A 21,465-nucleotide genomic window follows, 5' to 3' on the forward strand; every position below is an offset into this window, starting at 1 on the left:
TATACTCATATTTTGTTTTTTTTGTATTAGGCACAAGACCACCCAACAGAAGGAAAGAATACCAGTGGTCCAGTCAGTGGCCTAATGAATACTACGCCTTCAGAACCACTAAATGAAACAAACACATCACCCAGTCATGGGAATCAGTCCAAGTACAAGACTCCGGTGTCTGTTAGGTATGTATATCTGTTACTACTTCTATATAATTATTCTATTGCATGTTCTTCTTCAGTCTTTGACCATGTCCTGACAGAATAAAACTAGTTCATATTAAAATGTGATCTACACCACCAAGACCTTTTTTTTACATTTTGGACAGCGTGGGGAAGGATTAGGATCCCTGTTAGGTTCTAGCTATTTGGGACTTTGTTTTAGGCTCGTTTACACTTGCTTTGACTTCAACACACATTAAAGTGCCTACCACTTCAACATGCTTTCTTGATGTGTTTTTGATGGTTTTGCAATGCTTCTGTGATGCTTCAATTATGCTTTGGTTTTACTTTTTTGAAGCTCTAATGAAGCTTGGCAGATGCCCTGTGTGTGTATGTTGATATCTCATACCTGCAATTTCTCCAAACCAAAGCAAAGCTAAAGCTGAATAAAAGCCTCAAAAGCTGCAGGTGCTTCAAGTGAGCTTTGTCATAGACTTCGATGGAGGCTTTAAAGAAGCTTTGAAGCACCACTAAAGCAGCATGGAGTATATTTTTTTAAGCAAAGCAATGCAAATGCAAGGTGTAAACAGGACTAACCATTTTATTTAGTGACAGGTGCTTTGGCTGGCATTCAGAGAGCTTTAAAAAAAGCCTGTCCGAAGCCATCTTTTGAAGCAGATTTCATCTTACTTATTAACCCAAGGAAAAACTTTTCCCTTCATAAGAAGTAAACTCTCCAATAGCATCACCGACAGAAGTGTGATTTTTTTTTAAGTTACCAAAGGGAATTATAGAACCCCTTGTTAGTGTTCTTTTGTTGTCCGTTTCCCTGGTGCAGAATTTCTGTCTGTTAAAAGGCCGTCCCAAGAACAGGAAGTGATGGAATTTTTTTTCTAATAGAGCCCTGGATAGCAGTAAAACCTGACGGGGGTTCTAACCCTTCCCCACTCTATTCAAAACAAGAAAAAGTTTCAGAGTATAGTTGCACTTTAAGTCTATTCTGAAAGAATACTCAATTTTAGTAGCTCTGACACTGGTCTGTATCTAGGAAAAGTGTTTTGCTACATCAAGTGTTGTACATCTCAGTTAAACTTTTTTGTATAAAGTATATAGTGGAGTGATTGCAATATGCGTAAGGTATGGTGCTGCAACGCTATTATAATTTAAACGTAGGTTCAATAAGTACTTTCAACAGAGTTTTGCACACTAGTGCTTTATGGCAGACTTACCTGTACAAGGAGCCCTTCAGCTCAGTGCTGTCACGGCTCCTTGGTGCTGCCATCTTCTCCCTGTCTTCCTTCTGGGTTTGCAGGCTCCGGCTGTATGAATGGCCTAGGCAATGATGACACCACTGCTGTGGCTCCGACATGGAGCTCTGAAGGGGTGACACAGTATGCGTCGTCAACTGCTGCATGTTGTGTGAATATCTCATAAACAGTGCAAGTTTAGGAGATATTCACTGTACCTTCAGGTAAACCTTATTATAGGTTTACCTGTATGTACAAGTTCAAACGTGAAGTCTATTTCCACTTTAAAGTGGCCAGAAAAATTAGGTTACTGCTTTGTTGAATTCCTCTGACTGTTTATGCCTGTTATTGTAAAATGAAAAAGATTATCTCTGAGTTACATTTATATTTGTTCCTGTTTTGAGTCTTCTATCCTTACATCACTGCTCCAGTTCACAGCCAGATTCTTCAGCTGTAAGCCCCAAGGAAAAGGAGTTATTAAATAAAAAGGAACCGGAAAACTTCCAAGCTCAAACTGGAGTAGACAAGATCAAGGTATCTACAACTGAGACACAGGAGGTAAAACATCCAAAGAGTGCTACACAAGAGAAACAAAAGGTGACAAGTGCAAAAGAAGAAAACCAGAACCATGGTACAACAAGTAATAATCTCCGGAATCAAACAGAAAACATAACATCTAATAGCCAAAAGCAAAGTATCTCATCTAAAAATCAACAGTGTTTAGAGCCTGAAAGCGTAAAAGGAACAGTACACAACAGTCAGAATGTAAGAAGACTTAACCAAAAATTTAGTAGCTGGAAAGAAGAGGACCACAAAATACAGGTCCAGAAGGCACAGGTTCAAAAATCCAGCTCTCAACCCGACAAAAGGCTTGAAGAGGAGAAAGCAGAGATATCAGATAGTAAGGTAATTACGGTAAACTACAGCTAACTTTACAAAGTTCTTTGTTAAAAGCCACAGAAAGCTATAAACAGAAAAGCACATGGCATACTATAACTCCAAATGATAAAATAATATGTTTTATAATCATATTTTGTTTTTGTTGTATTAGGCACAAGATCACCCAACACAAGGAAAGAATGCCAGTGGTCCAATCAGTGACTCAGTGAGTACTACGCCTTCAGAACCACAAAATGAAACAAACACATCACCCAGTCATGGGAGTCAGTCCAAGTACAAGACTCAGGTGTTTGTTAGGTATGTACATCTATTACTACTTCTGTATAATTATGCTGATGCAAGTTCTTCTTCTGTCCGTGATCATGTCCTGGCAGAATTTAACTAGTTCTCATTGAGATGCGATCTACACCAACAATTTTTTTTTTTTTTTTTACATTTTGTACAGCGTAGGGAAGGATTAGAACCCCTGTTAGGTCCTAGCTATTTGGGACTTTGTTTTAGGGCTCGTTTACACTTGCTTTGACTTTAACACACATTAAAGTGCCTACCGCTTCAACATGCTTTCTTGATGTGTTTTTGATGGTTCTGCGATGCTTCTTTGATGCTTCGGTGGTGCTTTTTTGAAGCTTTAATGAAGCTTGGCATATGCCCTGTGTGTGTGGATATCTCATACCTGCAATTTCTGCAAACCAAAGCAAAGCTAAAGCAGAATAAAAGCCTCTCAAAAGTTTCATGTGCTTAAAGTGATCTTTGTCATAGACTTCTATGGAGGCTTTAAAGAAACTTTGAAGCACCACTAAAGTGGCATAGGTTTTTGAAGCAAAGCAACGCTAATGCCTACCACTTCAATATGCTTTCTTGATGTGTTTTTGATGGTTCTGTGATGCTTCTGTGATGCTTCGGTGGTGCTTCGATGGCACTTCGGTTTTGAAGCAAAGCAACGCTAATGCAAGGTTTAAACAGGATTGTAAACTAACCATTTTATTTAGTGACAGGTGGTTTGACTGGCATGTTGGGATACAGCAAGTAGTTGGGATCAAAGGAATCTCCAGGCAAACGGCTAGTACATAATTCAAATATACATGGTTTTACAGTATGGCCTACCAAAATACTCTGCTGCTAAATTCCAGTTTAGCATTACTGCTTCCTAGTTTATTTTATTCCTTCTTAGTTAGTCCTATGATAACTGTTTTTTGAAAGAAGAGCCCATGTAAACATGGATGATGCACTAAAAGTGTAACTAAAGGCAAAACTATTTTTCTGTTTAGTTTTGGATAGCGGGCAAAGGGATTAGAACACCAGTCAGGTGTCTGCGCTTCCAATAAGGAGATTCACCCTCTCGGTTTGTCCTGTTTACCATTGTCTTTGAAAGTGAAAGTAAAAACCGAATTTCCAATTTTGGATTGTCCCCAGAACAGGAATAGAGGGGAAATGTTCTTGGGGACCCTGGTGACAACCAGGAATACCCACACTTTGAAGGGACTTCCTATCACATCCTGTTTTGACAATGGGACAGGAACTGAAAGGAAATGACCTCAATGGGACACAAATGGTAAAAACAAAAAACATACAGGGGTTATAACTCTCCCTTGCTCTGTACAAAATGAAGAAAAAAAAAAGGTTTTGCCTTTAGTTCTACTTAAAGCAAGGTTGTTAATTGGGGGTATATCCATATTGGTGTAAGCAGCACATTTTAAAGCTGGGGTATTTTTCAAGTGAAATTATGACTATAAAATATATTTTGTGAACTTTGAGCATGTCATAAAGTTTTGTATATTGTAGTATTTCATTGCAGAGAATTTTCCTGGGAAAGTTCCTTAATGATATTTGATTATATTATAGTTAAGCATTTTTAGATTGATACATCATAAAAATTATCTCAGTGTTATGACTGTGGCCAGATTGGGTCAAAGGATTTTTGTTTGGCTGTTATGCAACTTCTGGGAAACAAAATGTTACGTGTACAGTATATACTCACAGGCCACTTAATTAGGTACACCTTGCAAGTACTGGGTTAGACTCCCTTTTGCCTTCAGAACTGCCTAAATTCTTGGTGCCAGAGATTCAACAAGGAAACATTCCTCAGAGATTTGGTCCATATTGACATGATAGCATCATGTATTTGCTGAAATTTGTCGGCTGCACCTACATGGTACAAATTTCCCTTTCCGCCACATCCCAAAGGTGCGCTATTGGATTGAGATCTGCTGACTGTGGAGGCGATTGGAGAAAATATCAGGCAACGTTTTTCCAATCTTCTATTGTCCAATTTTGGTGAGCTTGTTTGAATTGTAGCCTCAGTTTCCTGTTCTTAGCTGACAAGAGTGGCCCCCGGTGTGGTATCTGCTTTAGGCCCCTTTCACACATACGGACAGTATGTCCGTGTTTCATCCATCCATTTTCGTATGAAATACGGACATACATGCATCCCTATGGGATAGCGGGTGTCAGCGAATGAACATCCGCTAACACCCGATATCGTCCGTCTCCGCTATGGTCCGATTCTGCAGACAGAGGAAAATCCTATTTTTCTATCCGTCTGCAGAGCAGATTGGATGAACACGGACAAGCGGTCCGTGTTCATCCAATCCCCCGTAGAGGGGAGCGGAGATCTGACAGGGCGGTCCCTGCACAGATGTACAATAAACTGGCCTACTATCTGCTTTAAAATCTATTTCCACTTTTGCAGTCAAATTTGAGAAACCCCACTATCTAATTGTTGTGGGTTCCCAACCATACCAAAAAATAGCTGTTTTCTTGAAGGTGGTTTATACACATAATGCTATAGGAAGTTTGTATTGTTCAGAATAGCTTGCAATATGCAATTAGGGGACAGATTTGGGGAACGTTTATATAAACCTGCCCATAGACCCGCATGGAGCTTCTGATCAGTCTGCTGAAAAACTGACAGGTAGAACTGCCCTGAAAGCTCATAATGCTGTAGTATAAGGATCTTGTCAATAAATGTCCTCCCTGGAGAACCAAGTTGTTGTGGGAGAAATCAGTTGATTTGAAGGAGTTTTGCATTGAATTGTTGTACTCCTGTGTCCATAGTAACACTAATAATTACAATAATAATATTGTGTGTCACACACAAAAATATAAAATTACACTTACAATACACTACAAATGCATAATTTAACTTCTATATTATTATTTAAACAATAGAACAGCAAGCAAGAGGAAACGTTTCGATAGCAGACACAGATAGTTATAAAATACACTTTTTTTGTCTGTTAACTGGAGAAATTTAGCCTAATTTCCTGTGTAAAGATGGATTCACACTACTATGTAAAATTGCGTGTTTTTTCCGACACACTCAGAAACATGCTGCCATTTAGCATTTATTTTTAAAAAAAAATTTTTTATTATTCATTGATGTTACTTTTTAATGGTACTCCCACGCATCTGCAAACGAGCAAACCATGTGGCACATTTTTGGAAAAGAGTCCGGAACTTCTTTTCTGCAATTCTTTCATGTAGAGCACTGAAGGGAATGGACTACCCTCCATGTGACGCGTAGGAATGCGTCTGCTCTTGGTAATCACTGGTATAGTATGACAGGTGAAAAAAAATCAACAAAAACACAAGTGTAGCCAGGAGCTGGCTATTGTGCCTGCAATTCAGTGACAGTATGCAGTGTTATTAATGAGGAGCTGTCTCCCTCTAGTGTTGGCTTGGACTCCATGTGTCATTTCCTAAAAACAGAGCAGAGCAAAGCATCGTCGGATGTGTAGTTCAGAATGATGGAGTTTCAATTTCAGTAGGACTGGCCTGAACTAAGACTACCAGATTGCTGAGGAGGGGAGAATAGAATGCTGGGAGGGGTTATAAAAAGGCTGGTTCCGGCCTAGGTCACTCTCTTGAGACGTCGGCCTGGATCTGTCTGCGGGTGCTTAGTGCCAGTGTGAGCTGCGGCCAAGTCGCGGCTTGCATAGGAGAGAGCTATCTACAGCTGCATGCAGAGGGACATCTGTGGACAGCATCGCTTCCTATCTACTACAGTATCCAGGCTGTTCCTGATCCTTCAGCGTTACGTACACTTCAGATCCGCGTAGGCCGTGGCACAGTGTGATGGAGGTCAGACACTATCCCCTTAGCTAGAACCCAGAGGGAGTTCCTGAAAGAGCCGTCATCATCATCTACATAGTTACCAGCAACATCTGTTGTGCTGTGGGTGAGCGGGCACCTGCTTAGTAATACCATAGACACTCTACATAGTGACCACTTGTGTTTAGGTCACACAGGAACATTCTGCATTCTTAAAGGGGCCAATCCCATACCATTTAAAGTTGCATTGCTCTGACATCAATGATTATTCCCTTCATCATACTTTAATGCCATGTACATACGGTCGGACATTCCAACCACAAAATCCGTCAGATTTTGTCCGAAACTGGTGTTGCCTACACACGGTCGGACAAAGTTGTCGGAAAATCCGATCGTTTGGAATGTGGTGACGTTCGTTGCGTACGACGGTACTATGTAGAGGCTAGTAGCCAATAGCTTTGGTCTCGCAATTTGATCTGAGCATGTGTGGCAGTGTCCATCAGAATTCTCTACAAACGATCGGAAAAAGTCCGATCAGATTTTTTTGTGGGAACATTTTTGATCTCAAATTTTTTCCATCGGAGTTTCCGACGGAAAAAGTCCGATAGAGCCCACACACGATCGGATTTTCCGACAAAATAGTCCGATCGGGCATAAGTGCTAGCTGAAGGTCTGCCGCATTCTGCAGGGTTTCCATTAACCCCTTTTAGCCTCTCCTTAGTGTCTAAGTGTTTAAGTGTTGTCTATCACAAAGGAACTCTGCTTAAAGGAGCCAGCCAATTTAATCACAACAGTTTGCTAATGTTTGTTAATCGTTTGATGTTAAATGCCTGTGGGCTGAGGAGATAGAGAGGAGTGGCCTGACATAGTTGTATTAAATGACAGTCCCCTGCCTCTCTGATGCCTATTCACATAGGTTTCTTCACACTGTCCTTCACAATTTACCTTGTTAGCATAAGTTTCTAAACTGCAAGATAGCATTTCATATTAGTGCTATATTGTTCAGATAAAATATCTCCATTACCTATAGTGTTATGCTGTGCATTTCTGTGTGTCATTCTTATCACAGTAAACAAATCTGAACTGCTTCACTAAGGCTCGGTTCACACAGGGGCGACTCAGATCCGACTTCAGGTCGCCCCTAGTCGCCTCAGGTCGGACAACATTTAAAAATCAATGTAAGTGAATGAGAGACGTCTTAATGCACGCTACTGAAGTCGCTCCGACTTCAAAAGAAGTTCCTGTACTACTTCAATCCGACTTGTAGGCGACTTGTACCCATTGATTTCAATGGAGGTCGCCTCCAAGTCGGATCTCTGTCTATACGGAGGCGACTTTGACAGAATTATTAGCTCTGAAGGGGGAACTCCACGCCAAATTTACGAAAAAAAATTGGCGTGGGTTCCCCCTCCGAGAGCATACCAGGCCCTTAGGTCTGGAATGGATTCCAAGGGGAACCCCCTACGCTGAAAAAACGGCGTGGGGGTCCCCCCAGATCCACACCAGACCCTTATCCGAGCACGCTACCCGGCCGGCCAGGAAAGGGGGCTGGGACGAGCGGGCGGCCCCCCCCTCCTGAGCCGTACCAGGCCACGTGCCCTCAACATGGGGGGTGCCTTGGGGGAGGGGGGGCGTGCGGCCCCCCCACCCCAAAGCACCTTGTCCCCATGTTGATGAGGACAAGGGCCTCTTCCTGACAACCCTGGCCGTTGGTTGTCGGGGTCTGTGGGCGGGGGGCTTATCGGAATCCGGGAGCCCCCTTATATAAGGGGGCCCCCGGATACCGGCCCCCCACCCTATGTGAATGAGTATGGGGTACAATGTACCCCTACCCATTCACCTGTGAAAAAAGTAAAAAAAACACAACACAGGGTTAAAATAGTTTATTGCACAGCTCCGGGGTTCTTCGGGGGTCTTCTCGCCGGACTCCTCCGCTATCTTCTGCTAGCAGAACGGCTTTCTTCCTCGCCGCCGCCCTCTTCTTCCGACTTCGGGAGTCTTGTCCCCCTCTTCGGTTCTTCTGCCGGGCCACCGCTTCTTCTTATAGCTCTTTTACAGGCGGTGGCCCAGTCTTCTGTCGTCGCCGCCGCCTTCCGTTCTTCTCCTTCTTCTTCTTCTTCTCCTGGAGATGTTGACTCGACGTTCTCTCCGGCCGCAATGCCAGGGACGCGCTGCGTGGCGACTTATATAGGGACAAGGGGCGGGGTCATCAGTTGATGTCACATGGGTTGATGTCACATGGTGACAGTCCCGGCATCCTCCGGGACTGTGACATCGTAAGGGGGCGGGGTCACCATGTGACATCAACCCATGTGACATCAACCGATGACCCCGCCCCTTGTCCCTATATAAGTCGCCGCGCAGCGCGTCCCTGGCATTGCGGCCGGTGAGAACGTCGAGTCAACATCTCCAGGAGAAGAAGAAGAAGAAGGAGAAGAACGGAAGGCAGCGGCGGCGACGACAGAAGACCGGGCCACTGCCTGTAAAAGAGCTATAAGAAGAAGCGGTGGCCCGGCAGAAGAACCGAAGAGGGGCACAAGACCCCCGAAGTCGGAAGAAGAGGGTGGCAGCGAGGAAGAAAGCCGTTCTGCTAGCAGAAGATAGCGGAGGAGTCCGGCGAGAAGACCCCCGGAGCTGTGCAATAAACTATTTTAACCCTGTGTTGTGTTTTTTTTTACTTTTTTCACAGGTGAATGGGTAGGGGTACATTGTACCCCATACTCATTCACATAGGGTGGGGGGGCGGTATCCGGAAGCCCCTTATTAAAGGGGGCTCCCGGATTCCGATAAGCCCCCCGCCCGCAGACCCCGACGGCCAGGGTTGTCGGGAAGAGGCCCTTGTCCTCATCAACATGGGGACAAGGTGCTTTGCACCCCCCATGTTGAGGGCACGCGGCCTGGTACGGCTCAGGAGGGGGGGCCGCCCGCTCGTCCCCACCCCTTTCCTGGCCGGCCGGGTAGCGTGCTCGGATAAGGGTCTGGTGTGGATCTGGGGGGACCCCCACTCCGTTTTTTTCGGCGTAGGGGGTTCCCCTTGGAATCCATACCAGACCTAAGGGCCTGGTATGCTCTCGGAGGGGGAACCCACGCTAATTTGGCGTGGAGTTCCCCCTTCAGAGCTCATTCTCTGATTGGCCACGGCAAAAGTCGCCTGGCCTGGGGCGACTTAAAGTTGTGTTGTAAGTCGCCCCAGGTCGTGTCTAAGTTGTGTTCAAGTCGTCTCCAAGTTGCCTCACAAAGTCGTCCTGAAGTCGCGTCGCCCCTGTGTGAACCGAGCCTAATACTGTGTAGATTTCTTGTTATTGGTGTCAACGGTAAAGAAATGACTGAACCCAAGGTGTCAGAGGTGTCAGAGGACTTGCAAAGTCCAGGCAACCAGTGGGGTACAGATTCTATCAGTGGCCCTCACAAGGGTAGCGCTACACAAGCAAAAATAAAAATGACAGTGGTTCTAAGGATGCCTACAGATATTATTAGTTCAGTCAAAACGCAAACACTCCTTTTGTTCAAGGAGAATGTATTAGTTAACATTTCTGTTACTATAGATGTGTTAATCATGTCATGTCATGTATATATACAGAATATACATATATACTATATTACCAAATGTATTGGGACACCTGCCTTTACATGTACATGAACTTTAATGGCATCCCTAAACGTAAGAAATAATCAAAATGCAATAGTGAAATGATCCTTCTCTCCCAGCGCTCATAGAACAATAATATTGTCAATTATTGATAAAATGGTAGCGATACCATGCATAAAACAAAACATCACAAAAATGCTAAAGTGAAATGATAACATTAGCTTTGCTGAAAACATTCACATTTGCATTTGTTGCAATAGTGCATAATAAATGTCCCAAGAACCATCAAATCAAACGTCCATTCATTCGGCTCATATAGGGTATAGATCCAATCTTTAGATCCCGTCACCACACTGCGTGTGAAAAATCCCCTATGTTATTCAACCCATCAGATGAACCAAGAATCTGTGCCTATATTAATAGTTTCTTTATAACAGAAGATATGCCCTTCCATCTATATAACACTCAGTCTTACAGTCTTTTTCCAGGCACTACACACTTAGGCCCCTTTCACACTGACGTCCCGTTTAGGCCCGCCTGTCAGTTTTTCAGGCGGACCTGAACGGGTGCTCCATAGAGCTCTATGGAGCGTCGGATGTCAGCGGTGACATGTCCGCTGACATCCGACCCGCTCCGATCCGAAAAAGTGTAACGGAGGAAAAAGCTATTAAAAAGCTATCCGTCTGCGGATCGGATCGGGTGACGACGGGCACTGCGGTCCGTCGTCATCCGATCTCCCATAGGGGAGAGCGGCGCTGTGACAGGTCCGTCCCTGCGCAGTGTGCAGAGACAGACCTGTCATCTCCCTGCTCAGCGGGGATCGACGGAGTGATCCCCGCTGAGCAAACGGATATCCACGGGGCGGATCAGAACTGATCCGCCCTGTGTGAAAGGACCCTTAGTTTAAAGAAGCTCCTGTGAATCGGGGGTATTAACCTCACTCCACTGTCTGTACAAGGTGTCGGCAGAAAGAAATCTCCACTCCAAGTGTCACTTCCAAGTTCACCGGTTAGCAGAAAAACCTGGTTTGAATTAGAGCGGAGACTGCGAGCTAGGCCTTCTCGTCCACATCAGTGCCTGACCTCACAGATGCGCTTCTGGAAGAATGGTCAAACATTCCCATAGACACACTCTGAAACCTTGTGGACAGCTTTCCCAGAAGAGTTTAAGCTTTTAGAGCTGAAAAGGGTGGGCCAACTCAATATTGAACCCTACGGACTAAGACTGGGGGGCCTTTAAAGTTCATGTGCGTGAAAAGGCATATATATATATATATATATATATATATATATATATATATATATATATATATATATATATATATATATATATATATATATACACACACACACACACAGAAAAAATGATCCAAAACAATATATACACACACAAAACTATTACACCACTTCAAATTTCTGAAAGTGGTAATAAACTCTGTTACACCACTTGTACCTACAGGTAAGTCTATAATAATATGCCTTACCTGTCGGTCCTGTGAATATCTCCTAAACTTTCACAGTTTAGGAGATATTCAGAGTGCATGCAGCTGATGACATCACCGGCACATGCACTCTGAAGGTCCAGCTTATAGTGCCGGACCTTCAGAGCCCGTGCTGTAAACGGCGGCTCCCATGCACATGTGCAGGAGTGACATCATTGCTCCCCCGGGCCCCACATGTATCCAGAGGCCGCGAACACAGAAGGAGAACCGGGGGAATTATCATGCCCTCTTAGCAGTGGAGGGCTTTGTTCTAAGGTAAGTCTCATAATGTGTATTTTTTTCTATTTTTTTAACCACATGCAGTTTACTACCTCTTTAACTAATAAGTGTCAAAGAGTATGAGAGAGCAACCAATATGTGGCTGTATTCTCTTTATTACTATGATTCGATTAAATACTAACTAATATAATCCTATTTACACCTTTGTATTTTTAAAGCTCTGTGAAAATTCCACGGCGTACTAGTAGCAGCTGTAGTATCAAAAGTCCTGTGCCAGAAGCAATTGAAGAAGAACCTTTTCCAGAGAACAAAGCAGTGAAATCTGAAGTCTTTGTTTCAGCTGTTTCCAGCTCAAATCTAAACAGCAAACAAGTAAGACAATTATGGGTACCAGGAATTTTCACTATTTGAATGCAAACCGTACCACTGTCAGGCATAATGTTTTATTCTTCTTTACCCGTAAAAGAGAAAGAGGCACAAGGGCAGGAGGGCCTGGAAAAGTTCTGGAGGTGAATAGAAGGGCTTGGTACAACATAATGTGACATATTGGGGCAAGATAGTACAATGACAATTGAGAACAATGGACAATGGAGAAGGGGAAGGGAAGGAGTAAACAGGTATTGCTAGAACTGACTCATTTCACCCAAACCACACAAACCCATTGATGAAGCTCCCTTTGTATTTACTGAAGAAAAAAACTTTGTAACAGCCTTACATAAACCAAACCAAAAATCTGTTATGCTAAATACATACTCATATATTCAATTGCTTAAAGCCCTTTCTGTGTTAGTTTATTTTTATTTATTTTTTCTTTGCATGTTCCAGCCCATCCGCGATCATCTATACTTGGCAATGGTGTGCTCCTGTTGTCTTATGGTAGATGCACATCACATATCCCAGAAGGCATCGCCTTCCATTCATGGAAGAAGGAGGCATCATTGAGAGGTGACTGTCATTTCCTGGTTCAGGAAGTTGCCCCTGATGATGGACCACCAGGCCTGCTCTCATCCTTCTTCCATGAACGGAAGCTGATGCCTCCTGCATATGTGATGTACATATCCAATGAGGCACTATCATACACTATCACTATCGGTCATAATTTACAAACAAATAAGAATAATTAAGTGTATTTACAGCCCAACTGGGATGACACCTATTTAATATTTGTTACATGTTCCAATCCACATAGCATAGTTTAAAATGATTTGGATATTGCTGCATACCTTTTTTACTTACATAATCTGTTTGAAAAAGGGCACACGTTCATCCAGTTCAACCAACAGAGAAACACACACACACACACACACACACACACACACACACACACACACACACACACTGAGCTGGCAAGAACTAGCTCTTGGGGAGTCTTTTCCACAGCTCTTATTGTAAAGATGCCTTTCCGTATTTGGAGATTAAATCTCTTTTCCTCCAGACAAAAACAGTGCCTCTTGTCCTTTGTGATGACCTTAAGTGAATAACGCAACACCAAGTTCACTATATGGACCAACTATGTAAAATAAGTATTGACCATGTCACCATTTTTCTAGGTAAATATATTTCTAAAGGTGCTATTGGCATGAAATTTTTACCACGTTGGTTACAACCCATGCAATCATACACCCAATCCATACATACAGTTCAAAGAAACCAAAACAAAAAAATTAAGAAAATAAGTTATGTGTAATAAAATAGAATGACACAGAGAAAAGGTATTGAACACGCTAACTGAAATCTATTTAATACTTCGTACAAAATCATTTGTTGGTAATGACAGCTTTAAGATGCCTCCTGTATGGAGAAACTAGTCGCATGCATTGCTCAGGTCTGACTTTGGCCTAGTCTTCCATACAGTCTTCTATAAACTCTGATCTTTAGTTCTTTCCATAGATTTGATTTTGGATTCAAGTCAGGTGATTGGTTGGACCATTCTAGCAGCTTTATTTTCTATCTTTAAACCAATTGAGAGTTTCCTTGGCTTTGTGTTTGGGATCATTGTCTTGTTGAAATGTCCACCCTCGTTTCATATTCATCTTCCTGGTAGATGGCAGCAGATTTTTATCAAGAATGTCTTGGTATATTTTTCCATTCATTCTTCTTTTGATCAACTCAAGTTTGCTAGTACCATATTCTGAAAAACAGTCCCACACCATGATGGTCTCACCTCCAAACTTCACTGTTGGTATGGTGTTTTTGGGGTGATGTGCAGTGCCATTTGACCTCCAAACATGGTGGGTATTATGGCATCCAAAGAGTTCAAATTTGGTCTCATCTGACCAGACTATATTTCTCCCAGTATTTCACAGGCTTGTATAAATGTTGTGCAACAAACTTTAAATGTGCTTCAACATGATTTTTGTTAAGCAATGGAGTCTTGCTTGTTGAGCGTGCATACAGGTCATGGCAATTGAGTGCATTACTTATTATTTTCTTTGAAACAATTGTACCTGCTAATTCCAGGTCATTCTGAAGCTCTCCACAAGTGGTCCTTGGCTCTTGGACAACTCTTCTGATGATTCTTTTCACTCGTCTATCAGAAATCTTGGGAGAACCACCTGGTCATTGCCGGTTTATGGTGAAACGATGTTCTTTCCACTTCTAGATTGTGGCCCCCACAGTGCTCACTGAAACATTGACACGTATAGAAATCCTTCTGTAAACGATGCATCAGTATGTTTTGCAAAGATAAGGTTGTGAAGGTCTTGAGAGAGCTCTTGCTTTTACCCATCATGAGATGTTTCTTGTGTGACACCTTTTTATAGGCCATCAGTTGAGACAGAACCAGCTGATATTAATTTATACTGACAAGGGGCAGGATTGCTTTCTAATTACTGATACATTTCAGCTGGTGTCTTGGCTTTCCATTAGGGTTGCAACAATACTGATACTAGTAGTGGTAACGGTGCCAATACCAAGCATTTGCACAAGTATCGGTACTGGTGCAAATGCTTCGATACCTGTTGTAATGGGCCAGGCATCCTCAGCATAGAATGGGGGCCAGGTAGCCTCACAGATGATCAGTGTGGTGATGGGGGCAGTTACAAGCACCAATCTCCCTGTATAGCTTTTAATATAGCACCTGACAGCCGCTTCTCCTCCTCTCCCCCCCACAGCTGTAAGCTGCTTTATTGAAAGCTAAACAGGGGATCAGTGATTTTAAAGCCCCACAGCCACACCGATTGTCCCCTGAGTCCTCCTCTGGTTCCCCCCGTGTACTCCTCCCTCTCTATGCGTCCTCCTCCAGTCCCCCTTGTCCCGGATATGTCAGGATGGGGTGCGGAGGAAGGAGCCAGTAATTATTTAATTTACCAGCTCCTTCCTTTTCTGACTCTGACTGTGTTTATGATGCTTCAGTTTATGTATGGAGAGGAGCCGCTGTCTCCTGTTCATTCATTTAAAGTAATATACTGAGTTTCTACTAGTGTAAAAATGTAAATTGATAAAAACAAATATTAATAGACCTGTAAAAAACAAAACAAAAAAAAAATAACAATGTATGTGCAAATTTGCAAAATGCCCCCCCCCCCCCCCACCTGGCTGCTGCTAACACAGAAAATGTGTCCACTTCACATTAATTGAATAAATACCAAAACAGTGCTGCGCTTAAATGTGCAAATAATAAAAATAATACTGAACTTGATTCCACCTACAAAAAAAAATAGCAAAATACAATGTGCAAAATACAATTTCAGTGCAAAATAACAATAGGATGTAACATTACACCACTACCTAATTGCTGCCAGTACCGATCTAATATATAGAGCGGTGCTGCCCTAATAACACATACAATGCTATCACTTCATTTGCATATAAAGTGATAAATGTGAAAGTCCAAAGTGATGAAAAAAAGTCTTCAGTTCCTTCCAAATTGAAGACTTCACCAAATAGTGCACAACAAATTGAAAGTGCTGGTGCTCTCCTCCACCTCAATATCCTAGCCGCTCACCTTAAAATCTGACCCCTGTTTTACCAGCAGGTCAGATAAAGAAGATCCCCTCTGGGGGAAATCAGTGAATCAGATCGACGTGGAGCTCCTAATCCCTCCATTTACCCTCTCTCTCTTTTACTGGCTTAACTAGTCTCAGACCTCCCTTAGGTGACTACGGTACGACATAGGATGAAAAAACACCAGATCTTGTGCTCTCTGTTTGCCAAAAGTTTATTTGTCCAAGTAGGAACAACATACGGTATACTCACAAAAAAAGCACTTCAGCAGTGCGGGCTAAGGATGCAATGAACAACACGATACTCGTGGGATGACATCACCACTGCGACTCCTCCCTCTATACACCTCCCTCTATAAGGGGCCCTGGTGACGTCATCCCATGACTATCGTGTTGTACTCAATCTTTAAAAAGTGGTATCGGTGCAGCCATACTTTCCATGCCCTCTCTTCATGTGTACAATATTTTTTCCCTGTGCCTTTCCATTTTATTACACATAACTTCATTTCTGAACATATTTGTTTTGTTTTTTTTAAATGTATAGATTGCATGGTTAGTTACCGACATGTGGTGACAATTTCATGTCAATAGCACCTTTAGAAATATATATATATATATATATATATATATATATATATATACTGTATATTTGTATAATATATTTACTTTGTAAATTTCTCAGCATTCATGCAAAAGCCATCAATAATACTTGTAATGTTCCAAATATGTGTAAAATTTCAGTGTCTATTGCTTTATGCTGGGCGAATTTAGCATACCCTAAAATTTGATACCAAGAGAAAAAAAACCTTTAAAAATATTCGACCAGAAGAGTTGCAAAAGAGGGCTTTCAGATCTAAAGAGGGCCTTCAGACATGCCTTTAGACCCCCCCCCCCCCCCCACATTCACCAGGCCAGGGTTATGGGGAAAAGGTCCATATCAACATGGGGACAAGCCCTCCCCCCCCCCCCCATGGATATAGCCAAAGGGTAAAAAGGATGTTTGAATATACTGTATATACTCTAACATTAACATTTCAGCTCTATATTGGTTCTCCAGCAAAAGCCCAAAAGTGTGAATGACCATTTGGTGGGAACAAGCGATGACAAATAATGGTTTATCTCTCTGATCATTTGTACATATATAGTGATCAAAAGCCCCCGTCCATAGCTACTGTTGGCAGTGGATCATAGTTACTGAAATATGTATTCTCCATTATTGTACAACAGTGGTACTGTAATGAAAGTACAATGAAAAAAAATCATGTGCTAAAAAAAAAATGGTGTTCTACTCAGAGGCATTTCTGTTTTGACAAAGCCAGTTGCTAGGACAGTTTTGTCATAGCCCTGCAATGAACTTGAATGCAGCATTGATTTACTTTTTTTCTCCAGATCTTGTTAACTACATCAGTTGCCAGATCACCAGGAGGGCCAGATAGCGCCAGCCCCTCCCATATGGAACTAGCGCCACATCAGGTCAACAGGGGAGCAATTCATATGCAGGAGAAGGATGATCAGAGCGGCAGGGGCAATCTCTGAAACCGATCCCCCTGTGGCTCCCCCTACAACGCAGCCAGCTTCTCCTCCTTTCCTTCCTGCTCACTTTCTACTGCAGCAGAGGCAGAGGTAGAAGGGTTCCAGTAATTGCATGCACCCCCTCCACAATCTGACACCCCCCTTCACAAAACTCCAATCCCACTGTGTGTCCCCTGCAGTGATACCAGCTTCTCCTGCTCTCCCTCCCACTGGCTGTCAGCTGCTGAGGGGCACAGGAGGATCAGTGTCAGAATGTAAATTTGTGACATGTTACTGGCCCCTTCATTTCCTGAATGAACACAGTGAGTAATTGATTCTGATCGCTTCTTTGTTCATTTATAACACAAGCATAGTAAACTGTGTTTACTATGTTTAAGTTTGTGAAAAAACAGGAAGCCTCTGCATAGATTGCTTCTTGTTCATTCATTCTTCAATGCAGCTGAGGCTTCAGAGAACGTGATTGAGAAATCTGTGTACGCAATCACTTTCTCTGTCTCAAAAGTGAGATGTTAGGGGACTATTTATACCCATGATATTTCCCCCCACCCCCAACAAGCATATAAAAAAAATAAGAAGAAAATAAATATTTAAGGGTTTGTTCACACGTGCTTTGCATTCACATTCAGATCACTCCTCAGAAAGCATTTAACAGACGGTGAGGAGACATTTTACCACCTCCTCACTGCCTGCTTTAACCCTTTCAATCCTGAACTAGCGTCCTGCAACTATGGGCTATTGCAGAGCGTTGCTCTTCACTTGAATGGGTCACATTTGGCAGGTGCTATGCCTGCCCAAAGTGACAGGGGGTACAATATATGGAATGTGTACACCCATAGCTGCTGCCTTTGCAGCTAAAGGGGGTAGGTTTAGGTGGGCCGTAAAAGCACAGCTCAACCATGGGGCTTCCCTCCACCCTTTCCCCCTTCCCCAACCTCACATACAGTAATACAGTATAAGGGCTCATTCACATAGGTACACTTGGCATGTGAATGAGTGTTTTGTTCATGCAGCTGGACTCCTGTTATTCTATGGTGACACAGTGTCTGTACAAACACAGCTGCAGGTTCTAAATTGACAGGTGTGGGTGAGTGGCCCTGAATGCACACTGTCTGTGTTCGGGACCATACACCTGCACCTACACACCTGTCAAATTGGGACCTGCGTCTGTGTTCATACAGTTTCTGCATCCCCATAGCATAACACCCACAGCCTGCACACAGCTCCAGGCGGCTTCAGCCACTTAAAAAACTGCTGCTTCACACTGTGCAAGCCACAGTGCTCATGTGAATGAGCCCCAAGACCTCATTCACACACAAAGATGTATTTATTAACTCAATACTGTTTTAGATTTTAGATTTTAGCAAGAATTTTGTAAGTTATGTTCTGTTTTTGTCAGGTAGGCTGTATGCGGGCCTGTGATTTTGATTTCTAACAGCATCCCTTATCACAGGTTTTATAAGGCCTCATGTACATATAGGCTATCATGACCGCCGGCTGCAGGTCAAAATGGCGGTCAAAGCACTCCTATCCTCACTGCGATTCTTCCGCGTTCAGGAGAGGGAGGTTGAACCTCCCTTAACTGCAGCAGCTACTATAAAATCCTAAAAGCCAATTTGTACATTGACCAGGGGCGGACTGACAACTCATGGGGCCCCCGGGCAAAAGGAGATTATGGAGCCCCTAGGCAATCAGAGATTATGGTGCCACACAGAATACACACACACAGTATACAATCACACAGTATACACAGACATGTTTCTATTGGCTGAGAAGGTACGGGAGAGGTGGGGCAGCTATAATCTCTGGATTTTTAGACCAAAAGGAAGGGACATTTCAGAGACTGATGTAAAAAAAAACACAGATTTTTACATACTGTCCCTGGCAACCCTGATGGGCCCCCCTAGTGGCCTGGGGCCCTCGGGCAGTGCCCGAGTGGTCGAAAGACAATCCCCCCTGACATTGACACAGGAGTTTTAGGAGCCTTATGCAAAAAAATGCCAAAAGTTCCTAAACTCCTAAAGAGCTGTAGTGTGCATGAAGTCTAAGCCCCTGTACACACGGTCGGAGATTTCGACAACCAAATCCGTTGGATTTTGTCCGTTGGATTTTGTTCGTCGGATCTTGTCCGAAACTGTTGCATACACACGGTCGGACAAAGTTGTCGAAAAATCCGATCTTTCAGAACGTGATGACGTAATTTTGTTATGATGGGACTACATTCAGGCTAGTAGCCAATAGCTTTGATGTAGAAATTTTATCTGAGCACGCGTGGCACTTGGTCCGATCAAAATTCTCTACACATGATCGGAGTATGTCCGATCGGCCCAGTTGGTCGGAAAATATTTCCAAGTTGGAAACTTGGGTCCGATGGATATTCCGACGGAATCAGTCCGATGCATACCACACACAGTCGGATTATTCGACAACACGGTCCGATAGGACACATTCCGACGGATTCTCCGACCGTGTGTACAAGGGCTTAGGATGAGGAAAGTAATGTGCAAGTCAACTCCAGATGAATGGCACATCTAAACCTGCCAACTAGTTTTGTTATATTCTGTACTGTTCTATCTAGATAATAATATATCTTTAGCTCTCCAAAACATGAAATAATGTTTATGTTGTGTTTTAATCTTAAACTTCATCTGAAAGAATAAAACTTCACTTGATCCATACAACAACACTAAACTTTGTTTACAAGTAGATTAGACCATATATATTGTATCTATTTTCTGCAGGAAAGCCATCCTAGTTCTCAGCAGACATCAACATCCTTTGTACGGCTTGGTCCTCTCAGCAGCTCTGTTCGAGTGAGTAATTTGCTTTTTTATCTCGCAAATATTCAAGTTTACTAAAATATTTTTGATTGATGATTATCTGCTTTCTTTCAGGTAAAGTCTCAGCAGAGTGAAGATGACAAGGATGACAGTGGTTTCACACGCAGGTCTGTCTGTTTTTGCTGAAGTCACAATTTCGAGAATATATGCCAACTTAAAATATACTGTAAAAGCCTAGGACATATGGGAAACAATATGGATGTCATTAAAGCGTTTTTTACCCTAAAAAAAAAAAAAGGATCCTGTTCCTTTAACCCCAATACCGGGAGTTTTCACCCCCATCCTGCCCAGGCCAATTTTCAGTTTTCAGCTCTTTTGCATTTGGCAAAATGCAACACGGTATTTAAATGAAATTTTTATCATTTTTCTCCCACAAATAGAGCTTTCTTTTGGTGGTATTTGATCACCTCTGTGTTTTTTATTTCTTGCGCTATAAACAAAAGAAGAGTGACAAGTTTGAAAAAAACACAATACTTTTTACTTTTTACAAATTTTTTCCTCTGTTTAGACAGATATATATTCTTGTACATATTTTTGGTTAAAAAAAGTTATAGCGTCTACAAAATAGGGGATAAATTTATGTCATTTTTATAAATTTTTTACTAGTAATGGTGGCGATCTGCGTTTTTTATCGTGACCGTGACATTGCGGGGGACACATCGGACACTTTTGACACTATTTTGGGACCATTCACATTTATACAGCAATTTAGTGCTATAAAAATGATTACTGTATAAATGTCATTGGCAGGGAACGGGGGGTGAACACTAGGGGGCGATCAAGGGGCTAAATGTGTTAATTAGGGAGTAATTCTAACTGTAGGGGGAGTAGACCGATCAGTGTTCCTCTGTAGTGGGAACAGATGAGCGGTCTCCTCTCCCCTGACAGGATGTGGATCTGTGTGTTTACACACACAAATCCATGTGCTGGCTCTGTTACCGGCAATCGCACGCGCATCAGCTCCCGAACGACGTGGAGGGCGCGTGCGCCCCATAGATGGCCTGGGAAGCCTAGGAAGTCATATGACACCCGCCCAGGATAGGAGATCCCTCCTGCGAACATCATTTTACAATAGCCGGGATGTGAAGTGGTTAAAGCACGGTATACAGCACAGTGCTTGTGCTGTGTAATTTGGCCTCATGTATCACCTGAAATACCTGGCTAATCCTGTCTGGTTCTGCCCTCCCCCCTGTAAACTGACCACGATTTATTATGGCTGCTGAGCCCTGACACCGTGGTCAGTTAAGGAGCCTTCGTCATCCTCTGTCCTCCTCTCCCCCCTCTCTCCCTGACTTTCAGGTAGTGATAGTGCCCACCCCTCCCCTCTTGCTGCTGAAATTACTTTTTTTTGTACAATCTTTATTTTAACATTTTAACAAATCGTAAATAAAAAATAAAACAACAGAAAAAGTAGTCATCATTCCCAGTTCAGGAAGATATTAGTAATGTCCATGAGCTATATCAACACTATAAAACCTATGAAGGTACTCCCG

The 21,465-nt window shown here is 42.8% G+C and overlaps 1 protein-coding gene across 2 annotated transcripts in view; it reads left to right on the forward strand.

Annotated features, from left to right (window-relative positions):
* The window catches only part of LAD1 (ladinin 1), a 108,853-nt gene that overhangs the window by 64,137 nt on the left and 23,251 nt on the right, over nt 1-21,465 (forward strand). For both annotated transcript variants that reach the window (XM_077481478.1, XM_077481477.1), the window contains exons 4-9: nt 31-176; nt 1,831-2,305; nt 2,451-2,596; nt 11,877-12,030; nt 19,874-19,945; nt 20,027-20,079. In XM_077481478.1, the coding sequence (XP_077337604.1) occupies nt 31-176; nt 1,831-2,305; nt 2,451-2,596; nt 11,877-12,030; nt 19,874-19,945; nt 20,027-20,079 (1,046 nt within the window). The remainder of the gene's footprint in view (nt 1-30; nt 177-1,830; nt 2,306-2,450; nt 2,597-11,876; nt 12,031-19,873; nt 19,946-20,026; nt 20,080-21,465) is intronic.

Source organism: Lithobates pipiens, unplaced genomic scaffold, assembly GCF_037356315.1.
Source record: "Lithobates pipiens isolate NorthernLeopardFrog02 unplaced genomic scaffold, aLitPip1_a1.2 Scaffold_16, whole genome shotgun sequence".
In the NCBI taxonomy this organism is placed as follows: Eukaryota; Metazoa; Chordata; class Amphibia; order Anura; family Ranidae; genus Lithobates; species Lithobates pipiens.